Here is a 16,976-nt window from a genome sequence, read left to right as displayed (position 1 = left end):
CCTATAAAGTCTCTGCATTATCTCCTTATTTTATATCCTGTTCCCCTTGAAATAAATATCAACACTGAATTTGCCTTCTTTACCACAGACTCAACCTGTAAATTAACCTCCTTGGAGTCTTGTATGAAGACTCCAAAGTGCTTCTGCACCTCTGATGTTTGAACCTTCTCACCATTTAGATAATAGTCCACACTATTGTTCCTTTTATCGAAATGCATTATCATACATTTCCCAACACTGTATTCCATCTGCCACTTTTTCCCCATTTTTCCAATTTATCTAAGTCCTGCTGCAATCACATTGCTTCCTCAGCACTACCTACCGCTACACCTATCTTCGTATCATCTGCAAACTTTGCCACAAAGCTATCAATTCCATTATCTAAATTATTGACAAACAACATGAAAAGTAACGATACCAACACTGACCCCTGAGGAACACCACTAGTCACTGGCAGCCACCAGAAAAGGCCCCTTTATTCCCACTCACTGCCTCGTGCCTGTCAGCCATTCTTCTATCCATGCAATATCTTTCCTATAACGCCATAGGATTTTACCTTGTTAAGCAGCCTCATGTGTGGCACCTTATCAAATGTCATCTGAAAATCCAAGTAAAGGACATCCACTACCTCTCCTTTGTCCACCCTGCTTATTACTTCCTCGAAGAACTCTAACAGGTTTGTCAGGCAAGATTTCCCTTCACAAAAGCCATGATGACTTTGTCTTATTTTATCATTAGTCTTCAAGTACCCTGAAACCTCCATAGACTCCAGCAAATTCCCAACCACTGAGGTTAGACTAACTGGTGTATAATTTCCTTCCTTTTGCCTTCCTCCCTTCTTAAAGAGTGGAGTGATGCTTGCAATCTTCCATTCCTCTGGAACTATGCCAGAATCAAATGATTCTTGAAAGATCATGACCAACACATCCGTTATCACTTCAGCAACCGTTCTCAGGACTCTGGCTTGTAGTCCATCTGGTCCAGATGACTTATTCACCTTAAGACCTTTGAGTTTTCCTAGCACTTTTTCCTTTGTAATAGCAAAAGCACTCACTCCTGCTCTCTGACACTCACGGACCTCTGGCACACTGTTAGTGTCTTCTACAGTGAAGAATGATACAAAGTAGCCATTAAGTTCACCGGCTATTTCTTCGTTCCCCCATTACTGCCCCACCAGTATAATTTTCCAGTGGCCCAATTCAACTCTCACCTCTCTTTCACTCTTTATATAACTGAAAAAAACTTTTAGTATCCTGCTTTATATTATTGGCTAGTTTGCCCTCATAATTGAGGGTCAGGGGAGCAGACAGGAGATTTTGTGGACGTGAGAAGGACACCCGCGTGGTTTGTTGCCTCCCGGGTGCCAGGGTCTGGGATGTCTCTGACCAGGTGCACGACATCCTGGTACAAGAGGGAAAGCAACCAGAAGTTGTGATACATGTTGGCACCAACGACATAGGCTGGAAGAGGGACGAGGTCCTGAAGTGTGAGTTTCGGGAACTAGGCAGAAGGCTGAAGAACAGGACCTCAAGGGTGGCTTTCTCAGGATTACTGCCAGTGCTACGTGACAGTGATGGTAAGAACTGGAAGAGATGGCAGTTGAATGCGTGGCTGAGGAGTTGGTGCAGGGGGCAGGGTTTTAGAATTTTCGATTATTGAGAACTCTTCTGAGGAAGGTGGGACCTGTACAGATTGGATGGGTTGCACCTGAACTCGAGAGGGAGCAATATCCTTGCAGGTAGGTTTGCTAGCATGGTTCGGGAGGGTTTAAACTAATTTGCGAGGGGGATGGGACCCAGAGCGATAGAGCAGTGAAAGAAGTGCATGGAGTAAAGCCAGTTCTAACATACAGAGAGGCTTTGAGGAAAGAGAAGCAGAATAAAGGGTATAAAGGTAGTAAGGTAGAAGGGCTAAAGTGCGTATATTTCAATGCAAGAAGCATCAGGAACAAAGGTGATGGACTGAGAGCTTGGATACATACATGGAATTATGATGTAGTGGCCATTAGAGATCTGGCTGGCACCAGGGCAGGAATGGATTCTCAATATTCCTGCATTTCAGTGCTTTGAAAGGGATAGAGAGGGGGGGAAGGGGAGGAGGGGTGTCATTGCTGGTCAGGAATACTATTACAGCTACAGAAATGTAGCAGGATCCTCTTTTGAGTCAGTATGGATGGAAGTCAGGAACAGGAAGGGAGCAGTTACACTATTGGGAGTATTCTATTGTCACAGTATGTTGAGAGGCTGACTAGGGAGAATGCCATACTAGGTCTAGTATTGGGTAACGAACTGGGTCAGGTCACAGATCTCTCAGTGGGTGAGCATCCGGGGGACAGTGACCACCGCTTGCTGACCTTTAGCATTATCATGGAAAAGGATAGAATCAGAGAGGATAGGAAAATTTTTAATTGAGGAAGGGCAAATTATGAGGCTATAAGGCTAGAACTTGCGGGTGTGAATTGGGATGATGTTTTTGCTGGGAAATGTACTATGGACATGTGGTTGATGTTTAGAGATCTCTTGCAGGATGTTAGGGATAAATTTGTCCCGGTGACGAAGATAAAGAATGGTAGGGTGAAGGAACCATGGATGACAAGTGAGGTGGAAAATCTAGTCAGGTGGAAGAAGGCAGCATACATGAGGTTTAAGAAGCAAGGATCAGATGGGTCTATTGAGGAATATAAGGTAGCAAGAAAGGAGCTTATGAAGGGGCTGAGAAGAGCAAGAAGGGGGCATGAGAAAGCCTTGTCGAGTAGGGTAAAGGGAAACCCCAAGGCATTCTTCAATTATGTGAAGAACAAAAGGATGACAGGAGTGAAGATAGGACCAATTAGAGATAAAGATGGGAAGATGTGCCTGGAGGCTGTGGAAGTGAGCGAGGTCCTCAATGAATACTTCTCTTCGGTATTCACCAATGAGAGGGAACTTGATGATGGTGAGGACAATATGAGTGAGGTTGATGTTCTGGAGCATGTTGATATTAAGGGAGAGGAGGTGTTGGAGTTGTTAAAATACATTAGGACGGATAAGTCCCCGGGGCCTGACAGAATATTCCCCAGGCTGCTCCACGAGGCGAGGGAAGAGATTGCCGAGCCTTTGGCTGGGATCTTTATGTCCTCGTTGTCTACGGGAATGGTACCGGAGGATTGGAGGGAGGCGAATGTTGTTGAACCTTGTTCAAAAAAGGTAGTAGGGATAGTCCGGGTATTTATAGACCAGTGAGCCTTACGTCTGTGGTGGAAAAGCTGTTGGAAAAGATTCTTAGAGATAGGATCTATAGGCATTTAGAGAATCATGGTCTGATCAGGGACAGTCAGCATGGCTTTGTGAAGGGCAGATCGTGTCCAATAAGCCTGATAGAGTTCTTTGAGGAGGTGACCAGGCATATAGATGAGGGTAGTGCAGTGGATGTGATCTATATGGATTTTAGTAGGCATTTGACAAGGTTCCACATGGTAGGCTTATTCAGAAAGTCAGAAGGCATGGGATCCAGGGAAGTTTGGCCAGGTGGATTCATAATTGGCTTGCCTGCAGAAGGCAGAGGGTCGTGGTGGAGGGAGTACGTTCGGATTGGAGGGTTGTGACTAGTGGTGTCCCACAAGGATCGGTTCTGGGACCTCTACTTTTCGTGATATTTATTAACAACCTGGATGTGGGGGCAGAAGGGTGAGTTGGCAAGTTTGCAGATGACACAAAGGTTGGTGGTGTTGTAGATAGTGTAGAGGATTGTCAAAGATTGCAGGGAGACATTGATAGGTTGCAGAAGTGGGCTGAGAAGTGGCAGATGGAGTTCAACCTGGAGAAGTGTGAGGTGGTACACTTCGGAAGGACAAACTCCAAGGCAGAGTACAAAGTAAATGGCAGGATACTTGGTAGTGTGGAGGAGCAGAGAGATCTGGGGGTACATGTCCACAGATCTGTGAAAGTTGCCTCACAGGTAGATAGGGTAGTTAAGAAAGCTTATGGGATGTTAGCTTTCATAAGTTGAGGGATAGAGTTTAAGAGTCGAGAGGTAATGATGCAGCTCTATAAAACTCTGGTTAGGCCACACTTGGAGTACTGTGTCCAGTTCTGGTCGCCTCACTATAGGAAGGATGTGGAAGCATTGGAAAGGGTACAGAGGAGATTTACCAGGATGCTGCCTGGTTTAAAGAGTATGGATTATGATCAGAGATTAAGGGAGTTAGGGCTTTACTCTTTGGTGAGAAGGAGGATGAGAGGAGACATGATAGAGGTATACAAGATATTAAGAGGAATAGATAGAGTGGACAGCCAGCGCCTCTTCCCCAGGGCACCACTGCTCAATACAAGAGGACATGGCTTTAAGGTAAGGGGTGGGAAGTTCAAGGGGAATATCAGAGGAAGGTTTTTTACTCAGAGAGTGGTTGGTGCGTGGAATGCACTGCCTGAGTCAGTGGTGGAGGCAGATACATTAGTGAAATTTAAGAGTCTACTAGACAGGTATATGGAGGAATTTAAGGTGGGGGGTTATATGGGAGGCAGGGTTTGAGGGTTGGCACAACAATGTGGGCCAAAGGGCCTGTACTGTGCTGTACTATTCTATGTTCTATGTTCTATAATTCATCTTTTCCCTTCCTATGACTTTCTTCAGTTGCCTTTTGTTGGATTTCAAAAGTTTCCCAATCAGCTAACTTCGCGCAACACACATCAAAGTTGCTGGTGAACGCAGCAGGCCAGGCAGCATCTCTAGGAAGAGGTACAGTCGACATTTCAGGCCGAGACCCTTCGTCAGGACAAACTGAAGGAAGAGTTAGTAAGAGATTTGAAAGTGGGTGGGGGGGGAGATCCAAAATGATAGGAGAAGACAGGAGGGGGAGGGATGGAGCCAAGAGCTGGACAGGTGATTGGCAAAAGGGATATGAGAGGATCATGGGACAGGAGGCCCAGGGAGAAGGAAAAGGGGGAGGGGGAGAAAAAACCCAGAGGATGAGCAAGGGGTATAGTCAGAGGGACAGAGGGAGAAAAAGGAGAGTGAGAGAAAGAATGTGTGTATATAAACAACGGATGGGGTACGAGGGAGAGGTGGGACATTAGCGGAAGTTAGAGAAGTCAATGTTCATGCCATCAGGTTGGAGACTACCCACTCACTATTGCTACCTTATATGCCCTTTCATTGATTTTATGTAGTCCTTAAGTTCCTTCGTCAGCCACAGTTACCTACCCTGCCATTTGAGAACTGCTTTCTCTGTGGGACATATCTATCCTGCACCTTGTGAATTCTTCCCAGAAACTTCAGCCAGCTTTGCTTTGCTGTCATCTCTGCCAGTATCCTCCTCCAATCCACCTGGGCAAGCTCCTCTCTCTTGCCTCTGTAATTCGCTTTAATCCATTGTGATACTGTTTCTGAATGGGTGTATAAAATGATGAGAGGTATTGATCGTGTGGAAAGCCAGAGGCTTTTTCCCCAGGGCAGAAATGGCTAACATGAGGGGGCACAGTTTTAAGGTACTTGGAAGTAGGTACAGAGGAGATGTCAAGGGTAAGTTTTTCACACAGAGAGTGGTGGGTGTGTGGAATGCACTGTCGGTGGTGGTGGTGGAGGCAGATAGGGTCTTTTAAGAGACTCTTAGATAGGTACAAAGATTAAAAAAATTAGAGGTCTATACGATAGGGTAATCCTAGGCAGTTTCTAGATTACATTATATGGTCATCACAACATTGTGAGCTGAAGGGTCTGTAATGTGCTGTAGATTTCTATGTTCTACGCGACATGCGTCTCCCTCTCAAATTACAGTATGAATGCAATCATATAATGATCACTGTCTCCTGAGGGTTCCTTTACATTAAGTTCCCTAATTAGATCTGGGTTCTTACACAACACCCAGTCTAAGATAACCTTTCCCCAAGTCGGCTCAAGTAAAAGCTGCTTTAAAAAGCCCTCTCGCAGGCATTCAACAAATTCCTCACGTCTCCTCTTTCAAATGATGTATTGCATTCTGAAAATTATCCCCTGCATCGGTTCAGTTGTAACCTGTCACTATCTCCTTCTAGAAGCTGTGTCCTTCAGGACCCAGCTAACTTGGTCATCTAGCATGCTGTTGAGTGCTCTTGCTGATGTCCCTTGGGAAGTCCCAGTCTGTCTCCTTACTATTCCCAATACTTCTTCCAAGTGGTGTTCAACAAAAGGTACATAAAAAATGCTTTTTATGTCTGCCCTGTCATTCAGTGTCATGACTGATCTCTCTCACTGGCATTTTCCCACACTAACTCTATATCCTTTGATTCCCTTAATACCAAACTAAAATCTATTGATCTGTGCCTTGAATCTACTCAGTGACTGAGCTTCCATCAATCACTGGGGAGAGAAATCCAAAGATTCATCGACTTGTGAGTGAAGAATTCTTTTCCCCATCTCTGCCCTGATTGGTGAACCTGCTATTTTGAGATTGTGACCACTGTTCTAAACATCCCAACCAGAGGAACCATTTTACTTACATCTCAGGCAGCATCAAAGAAGGAGAATAATAGTAGACGTTTCGGGCCCAGACCCTTCACCAGTCTTGATGAAGGGTCTCAGCCCAAAATGCCGACTGTTTATTTCTCTCCGTAGGTGCTGTTTGATTTACTGAGCTCCTCCAGCATTTTGTGTGTGTTGCTCAAGATACTTAAAAACAGCAGAACCTCTTGTATTTATATTTAACCTACATTTACCCTTAAGAAACTAAGCCACAAAATTCTGAAATATCCTAGCAGGTCAGGCAGGAACTGTGGAAGGAGAAACAATTAACATTTGGAGTCCAGGACCCATCATCTGAACTGATTACAAAGGGTCCCTGATCACAGGTCAATTGTTTTCCCTTCCATAGGTATTGCCTGACCTGCTCAGTGATTCCAGCATTTTCTGCTTTTGCATCTTATCTCCAGTATTTGCAAAAGTCCCAGAAGAACTTTGTTTTAATATCACCTGTGATTCTCTGGAGAACATAGGTTCAGACTACTCAGTCTTGCCTCAAAGAACAATCATGCGATCACAGCCTGTGTTCCATTCCTTTTCTTGCAAGTATACCTTTTCTCAGGTGGTGGGACCTGTGCACGGTATATTCCAGTGGCGTCTCCATGGTGCCCCATATAATTGTTGTAAGATAACTTTTCTCTTGTATTCAAGTTCACTTGTAATGAAGGTCATCATACCATTTGCCTTCCTGGTTGACAGCTGCATGTCAACTTTCACTTACTCACACACAAGAACACTCAGAACCCTCTGAATACCAACACCTTCAGTCCTTCATCTTAAAACACACCCCACTTTGCACCTTTTTCTATCAAAGCGTGTGACCTTACATTTCCCCATATTATATCTCATCTGCCATTTACTTAGCCTTTTTTAAGATCCTCTGAATTGTTTCTGCAAACCCTTTGAGCACCAAATCATCAGCTGCAGGAGGACAGTAGGGCTAATCGGCAGGAGGCTTCCTTGCAGGCGTGTGATCAGATGTGATGCTAAAGATTCCCAGTGCCCCACCATTGCAAGTGCATACTGATGTATCAGGACCCCCTTCACGATGGGACATAACCAGGTGTGGTGATGGAGAACTCCGAAATGATGACTGAGTAACTACAGCAGATTGATGATTGACTTAGCAATAGGGAGCAATAGGGAGCCAATTTACACAGCATTCTCAAAACGTCTTGAGGGGAACTTTCCAATGTAGATTGGTCTTTTGCTACATCTGAATCTGGTGCATTGTTTCATTCTTAATATGTTTAAATATACTGATTTGATACAACTGAGTGGCTTGCTAGCGCATTTCAGAGGGTAGTTAACTTTTATGTCTGGAGTCACATTTCGGTTGGCTAAGGATGGCAAATTATATTCTTTCAAAGATATTACTGAACCAGACATTTTTTTTATGGAAACCGACTGCTTTCAGTACTTAACTAGCTTTCTAAAAAAAATCCAGGTTAATTAATTAACTGAAGATAAATTCTCCAGATAAAACAGATGGATTTGAACTTATGTCTCTGGATTGTTAGCTCAGGCCTCTAGATTATTATTCCAACAATTTAACCACCGCATTGCAATTCCCAGGACTGCAAACATCAGCAGCAGTATCTCGTCAATTTACAGTTATACAAGTTATATACTGAAGACAAAGAAAGAGGAAACAAGCACATTATATCCAAGTTGGGTGCTATCTACGTGTTAGGATATGAGGACGTAAGAATAGAGATAGTAAGGATGAATGTGGCAAGAGTATAATAGTTATTTAATAGGTGAGGTTAATTAATCCTGGCAAGAAGAATGCAAAAGCAACCTATTTTTTAAGAGCTGAGGTACTCGTAATTATTGGGGCCTTAACATGCTGAATCATGAAAAAGAGAAAGTACACATGCAGGCACAGAAAGCAATTAGGAAGCAAATGTCATTTCTAGACTTCATTTTAGAATATAAGGTATAAAAAGAAAGTCTTCCTGAACTCATATAAGGCGTTGGCAAGTGAACACCTGTACTCTGTGCGGTTCCAATCTTCTTACTTAATGAAGGCAACATATGTTTTAGAGACAGTTCGACGAAGGTTCATTATTCAGATTTATGGAATGGTGGGGGCTAGTTGTCATAAATTGAATCATAAAATCCTTAAGGTGCATGACAGGGTAGCTGCTGGAAGCATGTTTTCTTTGGCTGAAGCATCCAGAGGTAGGGGACATAGAATTAAATGTTCACACATTTATTACTGAGACAAAGAAATTTCTTTATACAGAGGATTGTAAATCTTTGAAATTCTCTTTTTTTTTAAAGAGACTGGGAAGGTTCAGTTGTAGAACATACTCAGAGCCTGTAGTTGAGAATGGGATGGAAAATTGTGGTATTATTGAAATTCAGCCAAAATCTAGAACTGTACATCCCAACTTGCACTGTTCACTTCTGCTTACTGACCTGCATTGGTACCACTTAAGTAAAGTTTTCATTTTTAAACTCTACCAGGATTCCCCCTGCCTTTCCTCTTTACTTTTTTCTCAAAGTATGTTTACTTTTAATTAAACATGGAACAGCACAGGCCCTTCAGCCCATGATGTTGTGCCAACCTTTTAACCTACTCCAAGGTCAATCTAACTCTTCCCTCCTATATAACCCTCTATTTTCATCCATGGGCCTGTCTAAGAGGTTTTTTTAAACACCCCGAATGTATTTACCTCTACCGCTACCCCTGGCAGCACATACCTCGCACCCACCACACTCTGTGTAAAAACCTGCCTCTGAACTTTCCTTCAATCACCTTAAAATTATGCCCTCTCATATCACCCATTTCTATCCTGAGAAAAAAATCTCTGGCTGTCCACTCTATGTCTCTTATCATCTCGTACACCTCTATCAAGTTACCTCTCATCCTCCTTCACTCCAAAGAGAAAAGCCCCTGTTTATTCACACTTTCCTCATAAGACATGTTTTTTAATCCAGGCCAGATCCTGATAAATCTCCTCTGCAACCTCTCTAGAACGTCCACATTCTTCCTTTCATGAGGCGACTAGAACTGGACGCAATACTCCAGTGTGGAATTGGGGTTTTATAATGCTGTAACATTCCCGAGTGGCTCTTGAACTCACTCCCTCGACTAATGAAGGCCCACACACCATACACCTCTTTAAGCACCTTTTCAACTTGTGCTGCAACTTTGATGGGTCTTTGGAACATGGACACCAAAGTTCTTATGCTTCCCCCCACTGTTACGAGTTCTCTGTAACCTTTTCCAGCCCACGCCTCTCTAATGTAACTCAACTTTTCTAATTCTGCTCGGTCCACTATTTAAACACTACCATTAGCTTCAGCTGTATAGGCAGGTGCCAAACTCTGAAATTTCCATCCTAAAACTTAATAGGTTAATTAATCACGAGTGTACTTGGGTAGTCTAGGCCCAATGGGCCAGAAGGCTGTATCTCCAAACATATCAATAAATAAATAAATAAACCTTACCACTTTCCTGCAACTACTTACTTATTTAAGGCAGCTTAAAATCTCGCTTAGTTATATCCACCTTCCAGTCCAATCAGATTCCATCATCTATACCCCCTTGTGGCTTCCCCTTATCATCTCCCTTCTTCTATTGCCATTTCCACTCTTCCCTCCTCCATCTGCCTATCAACACCGATTGCTTGCCAGTTCTTGACCCAACCCTCAAGAATTCTAAGTATATTTATTATCAAAGTATGTATACAGAATACAATTCTGAGATTCATCCCAACAACCTCCTCATACTTGCTATCTGCACGCTACAGTATAGTTCAGTCCAGACGAAGGGTCTTAACCTGAAACGTCAATATCCACTTCCCTTCACAGATACTGCCTGGCTCATTGAGTTCCTGCAGATTCTTATTTGTTGCTCCAGATACCCGAACACCTCCACATATCCTTGGTGTCAATTCTGGTAATGCTGGCATGAGAAAGATAGTGGCAGAGCTACACGTGTTGCCACCTCAGAACTCCAGCAACCCCCTGGAGTTTGCACATTCTCCCTGTGGCCACATGGGTCCACTCAGAGTGGTCCGATTTCCTTCTACATCCCTAAAACTTGGGCAACGTTAACTGGCCACTGCAAATTGCCCTTTATGTGTAGATGAGCATGGGTTCTGTGGAGAACTGATAGAAATGCAGGAAGAGTAAAATGTAACGTGAGTGTAAATGGGTGCGCAAACTCAATGGGCCAAGCGTCCTTCTGCCCTCTAGCAATACAAGAGGGAGTTGCTGAAACTTTGCATTCCTCCACATACACAGCAGCTGAAACAAACAAGACATACACATACAATTGTAGAATAAATTTTCATGTGCATAGACTTGGTTTCATTGTAGATAGAGTAATCAAATCAAACTCTGAGCTAGATACTGGGCTAGAATAATTCTCTAAATATTTAAGATCAGGCACGGAGTTAAAATATCAGGTCAATAACCTTTTGTGAAGTAAAATGCCACTGACCTGAAACAGTCCTCCAGATATTATTTTGTTTACTGATCATTTCTAATTCAAACTTTCAGGATCACAGTATTTTGCTTTATTAAGGGTCGGATCAGTCTCCATGTACACAAAGATTAAAGTTACTCTTGATGTACACAGAGATCAAATCAGTCCTTACATACAAGTAATAGAAAATGTTTAGGCTGAGATAAAGACAGTCTTGATAGAATAGTGATCAAATGAATCCAATATACACAGGGATGCAAGGAATCTTAATATACATAGGCAGAGAATAAATTCTTATCCCTACAGTGTTGGAAAGCCTCCATATACACAGAGCTAGCATCTTTTCTGATGTAATATACACAGAGAAAAAAAATCTATCAACCAACATGCAATGGGTTCACTCAAAATATACAGATATGGTATCAGTCGCAATATACTTACAGATTGATTTAATCTCAGTGTACATGCGGAGAGGATTAGTGGTGATATACCTACACTAGGATCTATTTTAATAAATATATATGGCAACAGACTCAATTTCAATATACACGATCAGTGTCACTGCACACCATGATTAGGTAATTGCTGTGATCTACACAGAGATGGAGACAATCCCTATGTGTACAGGATTAAAACACACTCAATGTACAGAGCAATCAATCTAGTTCTGGTTTATGTTGGGTTAAAAAACAGAATTCATGTAGTCTGCCTTTTTAATTCCTGTCAGAACTCTGATCTGTGGTCAATTACCCATCCCTCTCGTTGTCTGAAGCACAACCAGAGAGCTCACAACCTCGCTGTCATATTTGATCACGTTAAGTTTTGGAATACATATACATGCCATTACCACAACTGTTTATTTCCATCCCTGTCACTAGTTGGTTCCACATCAGTCTCAGATTCATTCTCCAGAAATGTCAATTCCAAAATGCACATTGCTCATTCTACCCTGTGTAAACATCGAAAACTCTGTTGCCCATAGTTTTTTTGCAGCAGTCTTTTCCACATTAAAAACAGTTAATGTAATTGATTCCCAGTTAAGCTTATAAACTTCTAATCCACCCCTACAAACCCCTCTTTCACCTCCCATATTCCAAGATTTCAGCATGCCTCAGATTCTGGCCCATTGCTCATCCCCAAATGTAACCATAACATCAGAACACTTGCTGAATCTCGAATCTCTAATGCTTCCCCCCTACACCTGAATCTCTTCCTACATTTCCCACTTTATATAGCTCCTTACAATCTGGCTTATTGATCACTGTTGTTTTGGTAATTTGTTCTGATGCTATGTCAATGTCAAGTTTGGTTAATCATGCTCCTGTAGGGGATTTTGAAGCATTTCGTATGCCACAGTTGCTATCTAAAAACGAGGATATTCTGTTGATTAAGTTCTATAGTATAATGTTATTGATTGCATTCAAAACAACAATCGATAGATAGCAAAGAAATTAAAGGGTATGCAGCCAGAACAGGAGAATGGTACTGAGAGAGAAGGGAAGCTTGTTTGGGGCTTGGTGTCCCTGGTGCTACTTGTATGATTTGGTTTTTGCATGAGGATGGGAGTTTGGGGTATGATGTTCTTGTTGCCGTCTGCACAATTTTTTTTTGCTCATGGGGGGGTTGATGTACTTGTTGCCATTTGCACAATTTGTTTTTTTTCACGTGTGGGAGGGAGCGTTGATGTTGCTCTTTGAACGGCATCCATGATTTTCTTTGTTTCATGGCTGGCTGGGGAAGACAAATCTCAGAGTTGTATACTCCATGCATACTTTGATAATAAATGTACCTTGAACTACATTTGGTCCATTTCCACTCATTTTCTTTAACATAAACCCAAACAACAATGACATATAAGATATAGAGAGAGAATCAACCAATATACGTAAAGAATGGCCAATGTCTGTATACATAGGGATGGAATTAGTCTTGATATACAAGGGGTCAAATCACCCTCAGTCAAGGCAGCAATACAGCACCTTCAAATATGCACATGGAGCACTGACCATGTGCACAAATGTAAAATTACCCTGACTTTACACCATCATGCAATTTGCTTCTATTGTCACAAGAATAGATGCAGTATTAGAACCAGTCATCATACAGACATGCATAGAGTCAGCCTTAACATAGACAATGTCTTGAGACTTAGAGGCTCCTTACATGAAAAATTAGAATCAGCTTTCATGTGAGCAAGGATAGACTAGCCCAGAAATTGAGTATCAAATTGACATGCATGGTGTTAGACTCAGCCTAGATATACAAAGTTTGGAATCAACAACGCACACACAAGGTTAACATCAGGTGCATATACCCATTTCTAAATTCAGGCATCATATCAACAGGGTTAGAATGAGCACCCATGTGCAGCATTAGAATCAGCATTGATAAATGCAGTGCTAGAATGAACCTCAACATGCACAGAAATAGAAATAATCTCCATATACACATGTAAAATAAACCTCTATATACAAAAGGTTGGAATCAGTTATTAGATACACAGGTTTAAGACTAACTTTCATGGAAACAGGGTGAGAATCAACACCCAGAATCTGTACCGTAGAATCAGATTTCATATACTGTATACAATGTTACAACGAGCCTCAGTATTTACATGGTGAAAATTGGTCTTCATACACATGGGTTTAAAATTATTCATCCCCATGGATAGAATCATCTTAATATGCATAGCGTTTGATTTATCCACCGTATACAGAATCAACCGCTTTTGCACAGTATTAGAATAATCAATCATATACACAGTAAGAATCAGCAGTCACATTCACAGGATTAGAATCAGCCTCCATATATGCAGCCTTCACAATCTTACTTGCATACACACGGTTAGAATCTGATGGAAGGTTAGTAGTAACCTTAATGTTAACTCTGTTCCTCATTCCATGCATGCTGCCTGACCTGCTAAGTGCTTGCAGCAGTTTTTACTTTTATTTCAGTCTTTCAGCATCTGCAAGCTATTTCATTGTGATTTTTTTACGTTTCTATTTACAGGTTAGAATCACCAGGCAGACACACACACACACACACACACACACACACACACACACACACACACAGAATCCATCAAATATACAGTAAAAATTATATACTATAAATGCAGGGTTAGTAACAGGTTCTACGTGTAGTAGGTGGAATCAAGGCCATATGCTCACAGCATGAAGCAACCCGATACACACAGGGCTACAATTCTCCCCTTACGTGGCTATACTTGATATTAGAATTATCCCTCCCCTATTTATACAGGGTTAGAATCATCTTCATATAACTAGGGTTAGAATTATTCCCCCCAGATATCCACTGTTAGAATTATCTACATTTGCACAGGGTTAAATCCATCCACCCTATGCACATGGTTAGAATCATCCCCCATGTACACAGGGTAAGCTCAACCCCATATAGACAGGGTTAGAATCATCCCCCATGTACACAGAGTTAGAATTATCCCCATGTACACATGATTAGAATCAGCTTCTATATCCACTGGGTGGTTCAGCAACCATAGTTTAACCCATTCCCCCTCAGAAAGGGGGAGAATTATCCTCCTTACATAGGTGGGATTGTAATATAATGGATCATCTACCTTTACAGTTGTAATCAATCTTGTTACAGGAGAGTGAATTCTGCTATTCATGGACACAAATATAACAACTATCATCCTGCCTCATTGGGAGTTAGAAACTGAAGAGTATAGAGATACAGTCCCGGTTGTAACTGGAAAGCAGATTAGTCAGCATGAATTTATTTACACGCTGAAATGTAAAATACATTATGAGTTTATTGATTTTGATTGATAATCCCTGCTCCTGAACTAGTGCAATATCTGTAATGATTGTGTTAATTCCCTAGTCTTCTGAAGCACGCACAACATCCAACTCAAACAACATACACAAACCACTCTGGCATATGCACACAAGGACACGTGCAAACACACACGCGTACAAAGGAACATCCCCACGCATGCACAACCATACATCCAGGCATAACTACTTACAGAAATGTATAGTTTTCTCTCTCTTTCACGCGCACACACACACTCAGTCAAATGCACACAGCAATTCCTCGCACACACACGCGCGCGCACATACACAAGTGCAAAGCACACCTACACATGCACACTTGCATACTGCTTTGCATACCTACTGAGAAATTTAGTTTCCCTTTCTCACACACGCACACGCGCACAGCCATTCCTCACACACACACACACGTGCAAACCCGTGCGGACGTGCACACACACACACACTTGATATTCCCTCGGTGCAACATTTGCAGAGTAATGCTAATGCAACCTAGTTACTTACGGAATTTGGGTCTGATGACGGAGTGAGTGCCAGTGGTCGGTTCCCCCGATTTCGATAGCGTCCAGGATGGCGTGGAGTCGTGCAGGAAGAATTTGCTTGAAGAGGTAGAATAGGGCACTGTCTGCCAGGGAGTGCCATGGGTGGCAGTGGGTGTGAGGCGGTAGGGTGAAGTTCCCGGGGCACTGGAGGTGAGCGGGGCCCTTGCTCTCGGCGTTGGGGTCGAGGGGCTGTGGAGGGCAGTGGTGGAGTGTATTGTACCCTGGGTGGCGAGCCTAGGCGTGATGGACATTGTACCCCGGGTACTGGGGCTAACAGTACTGGTGGGAGGGTTTGCAGCAGCGTACGTGGTGGTGGTCTCTGCATGCTTGGGGACAGAGCTTGGTTTGGAGAGGAAGATGGGATCTTGCCCAACGGGGTTGGATTCCAGTTGATCCGATGGCACATATTCCTTGACCGATCCTACCACAATCCACCTGAGCAGCATCAAGCTGAGTCCGAGCCCAATGAATCCAATGAGAAGAGGGACGACGCACAACCAGGTTTGCTGGCGAGGCCACACAATGCACCCACTGCAGTGTAAAACCCGGGATGGTGGAGAACTCTCCTGTTCCTCTGTCGGATTAGCACCTTCTGAGTCTGCAGAAACAACAGGAAAAACAGGTGGAGCTGAAGAGATACCTCCTTCACTCATCCTGTAGAGAATGCCAAGCTCTCGAGCCCACAGACAGACATCAGGAACACATTGCCCAGGGATCAAAGAGGCCGAAAAAACAGACAGGGCGAGTGCATTGGGTAGAAAAATTCCCCCCTTCTCCCGTCAGCTGCAGGATCTGCCGGTCATGGAGCAATCATCTGGCGGGGAGAACTTGGCGATGCTGGAGAGGTGCTGAGTCAGCTACATCACATCGCTTGCCCGTTTCTCTGCTGGGACTGGCCTGATGCCTTCTCTCCTTGGCTCTCCCTCGCAGACTCTGCGGGGCCACGGTTCACCTTCCAGCGCAGAGCATCTTCGGGAGCCCGGCGTTCCCCGACACTAGCACACACCCAGGCACACACACACACGCACACACACAAAAACGCAAACACACACACACACACTCACACACATACACACACACACACTCACTCACACACACAAACGCACGCACACAATCCACTGCTTCTTTTTCACCGGACCCCACAACCATCCGATCGCTGGCCGTCAGAAGCAACAGAGCAGCATAATGCACCTGCTAATCTCGCGTCGGTATCCAACCCTTGCCCAGTACTTAAGGACACAAACCAATCGGCTTGCTGGGAGGGAGGACTGCTTGCTGCAGACAAGGGAACGGCATCGGCGGAGCCGCCTGACATTGCATATTGAAATCTAGCAGCTTCCTACCACGCCAAACCTCATCGCTGACAGAGAGAAGAGGCAAAAGAGGAGGAACGGCTCAAGAATGTGCGGCTTAGCCTGGAACACAAAATGCAGAAACTGCAGAATGCCTATCGAGTGTCGGGTTGAAGATATTCTTGCGCCCCTCCCATCCCCCTAATGCAAAAATGGAGGTAGAATCTCTCAGCATAAATAAATGATCCTTCCCAAATTCCCCTCGGGATCTCCGGGCCCATTCCTTAAGCTTATGTCTCCTCGGGAGCCAGAAGATGTTAATCTGCTAGCGGATGTTCTAATTCATTTTTCATAAAGTGATGGCCAATAAAAGACCCAGGCTTTGTTTGTGTGGGGAGAGGGTGCTGCCTTT

At 43.4% G+C, this 16,976-nt stretch overlaps 1 protein-coding gene across 1 annotated transcript in view; it reads right to left on the bottom strand.

The window, feature by feature from the left end:
- LOC140212078 (pro-neuregulin-3, membrane-bound isoform-like) overlaps window positions 1-16,233 on the bottom strand; it is a 519,217-nt gene extending 502,984 nt beyond the window's left edge. The window contains exon 1 of the mRNA XM_072282571.1: window positions 15,235-16,233. Coding sequence (XP_072138672.1) covers window positions 15,235-15,925 — 691 coding nt within the window. The 5' untranslated portion in view covers window positions 15,926-16,233. The remainder of the gene's footprint in view (window positions 1-15,234) is intronic.
- Window positions 16,234-16,976: the final 743 nt, after the last annotated feature.

The sequence above is a fragment of the Mobula birostris genome, chromosome 18, assembly GCF_030028105.1.
Source record: "Mobula birostris isolate sMobBir1 chromosome 18, sMobBir1.hap1, whole genome shotgun sequence".
In the NCBI taxonomy this organism is placed as follows: Eukaryota; Metazoa; Chordata; class Chondrichthyes; order Myliobatiformes; family Myliobatidae; genus Mobula; species Mobula birostris.
This window is presented reverse-complemented; position numbering and strand designations above follow the sequence as displayed.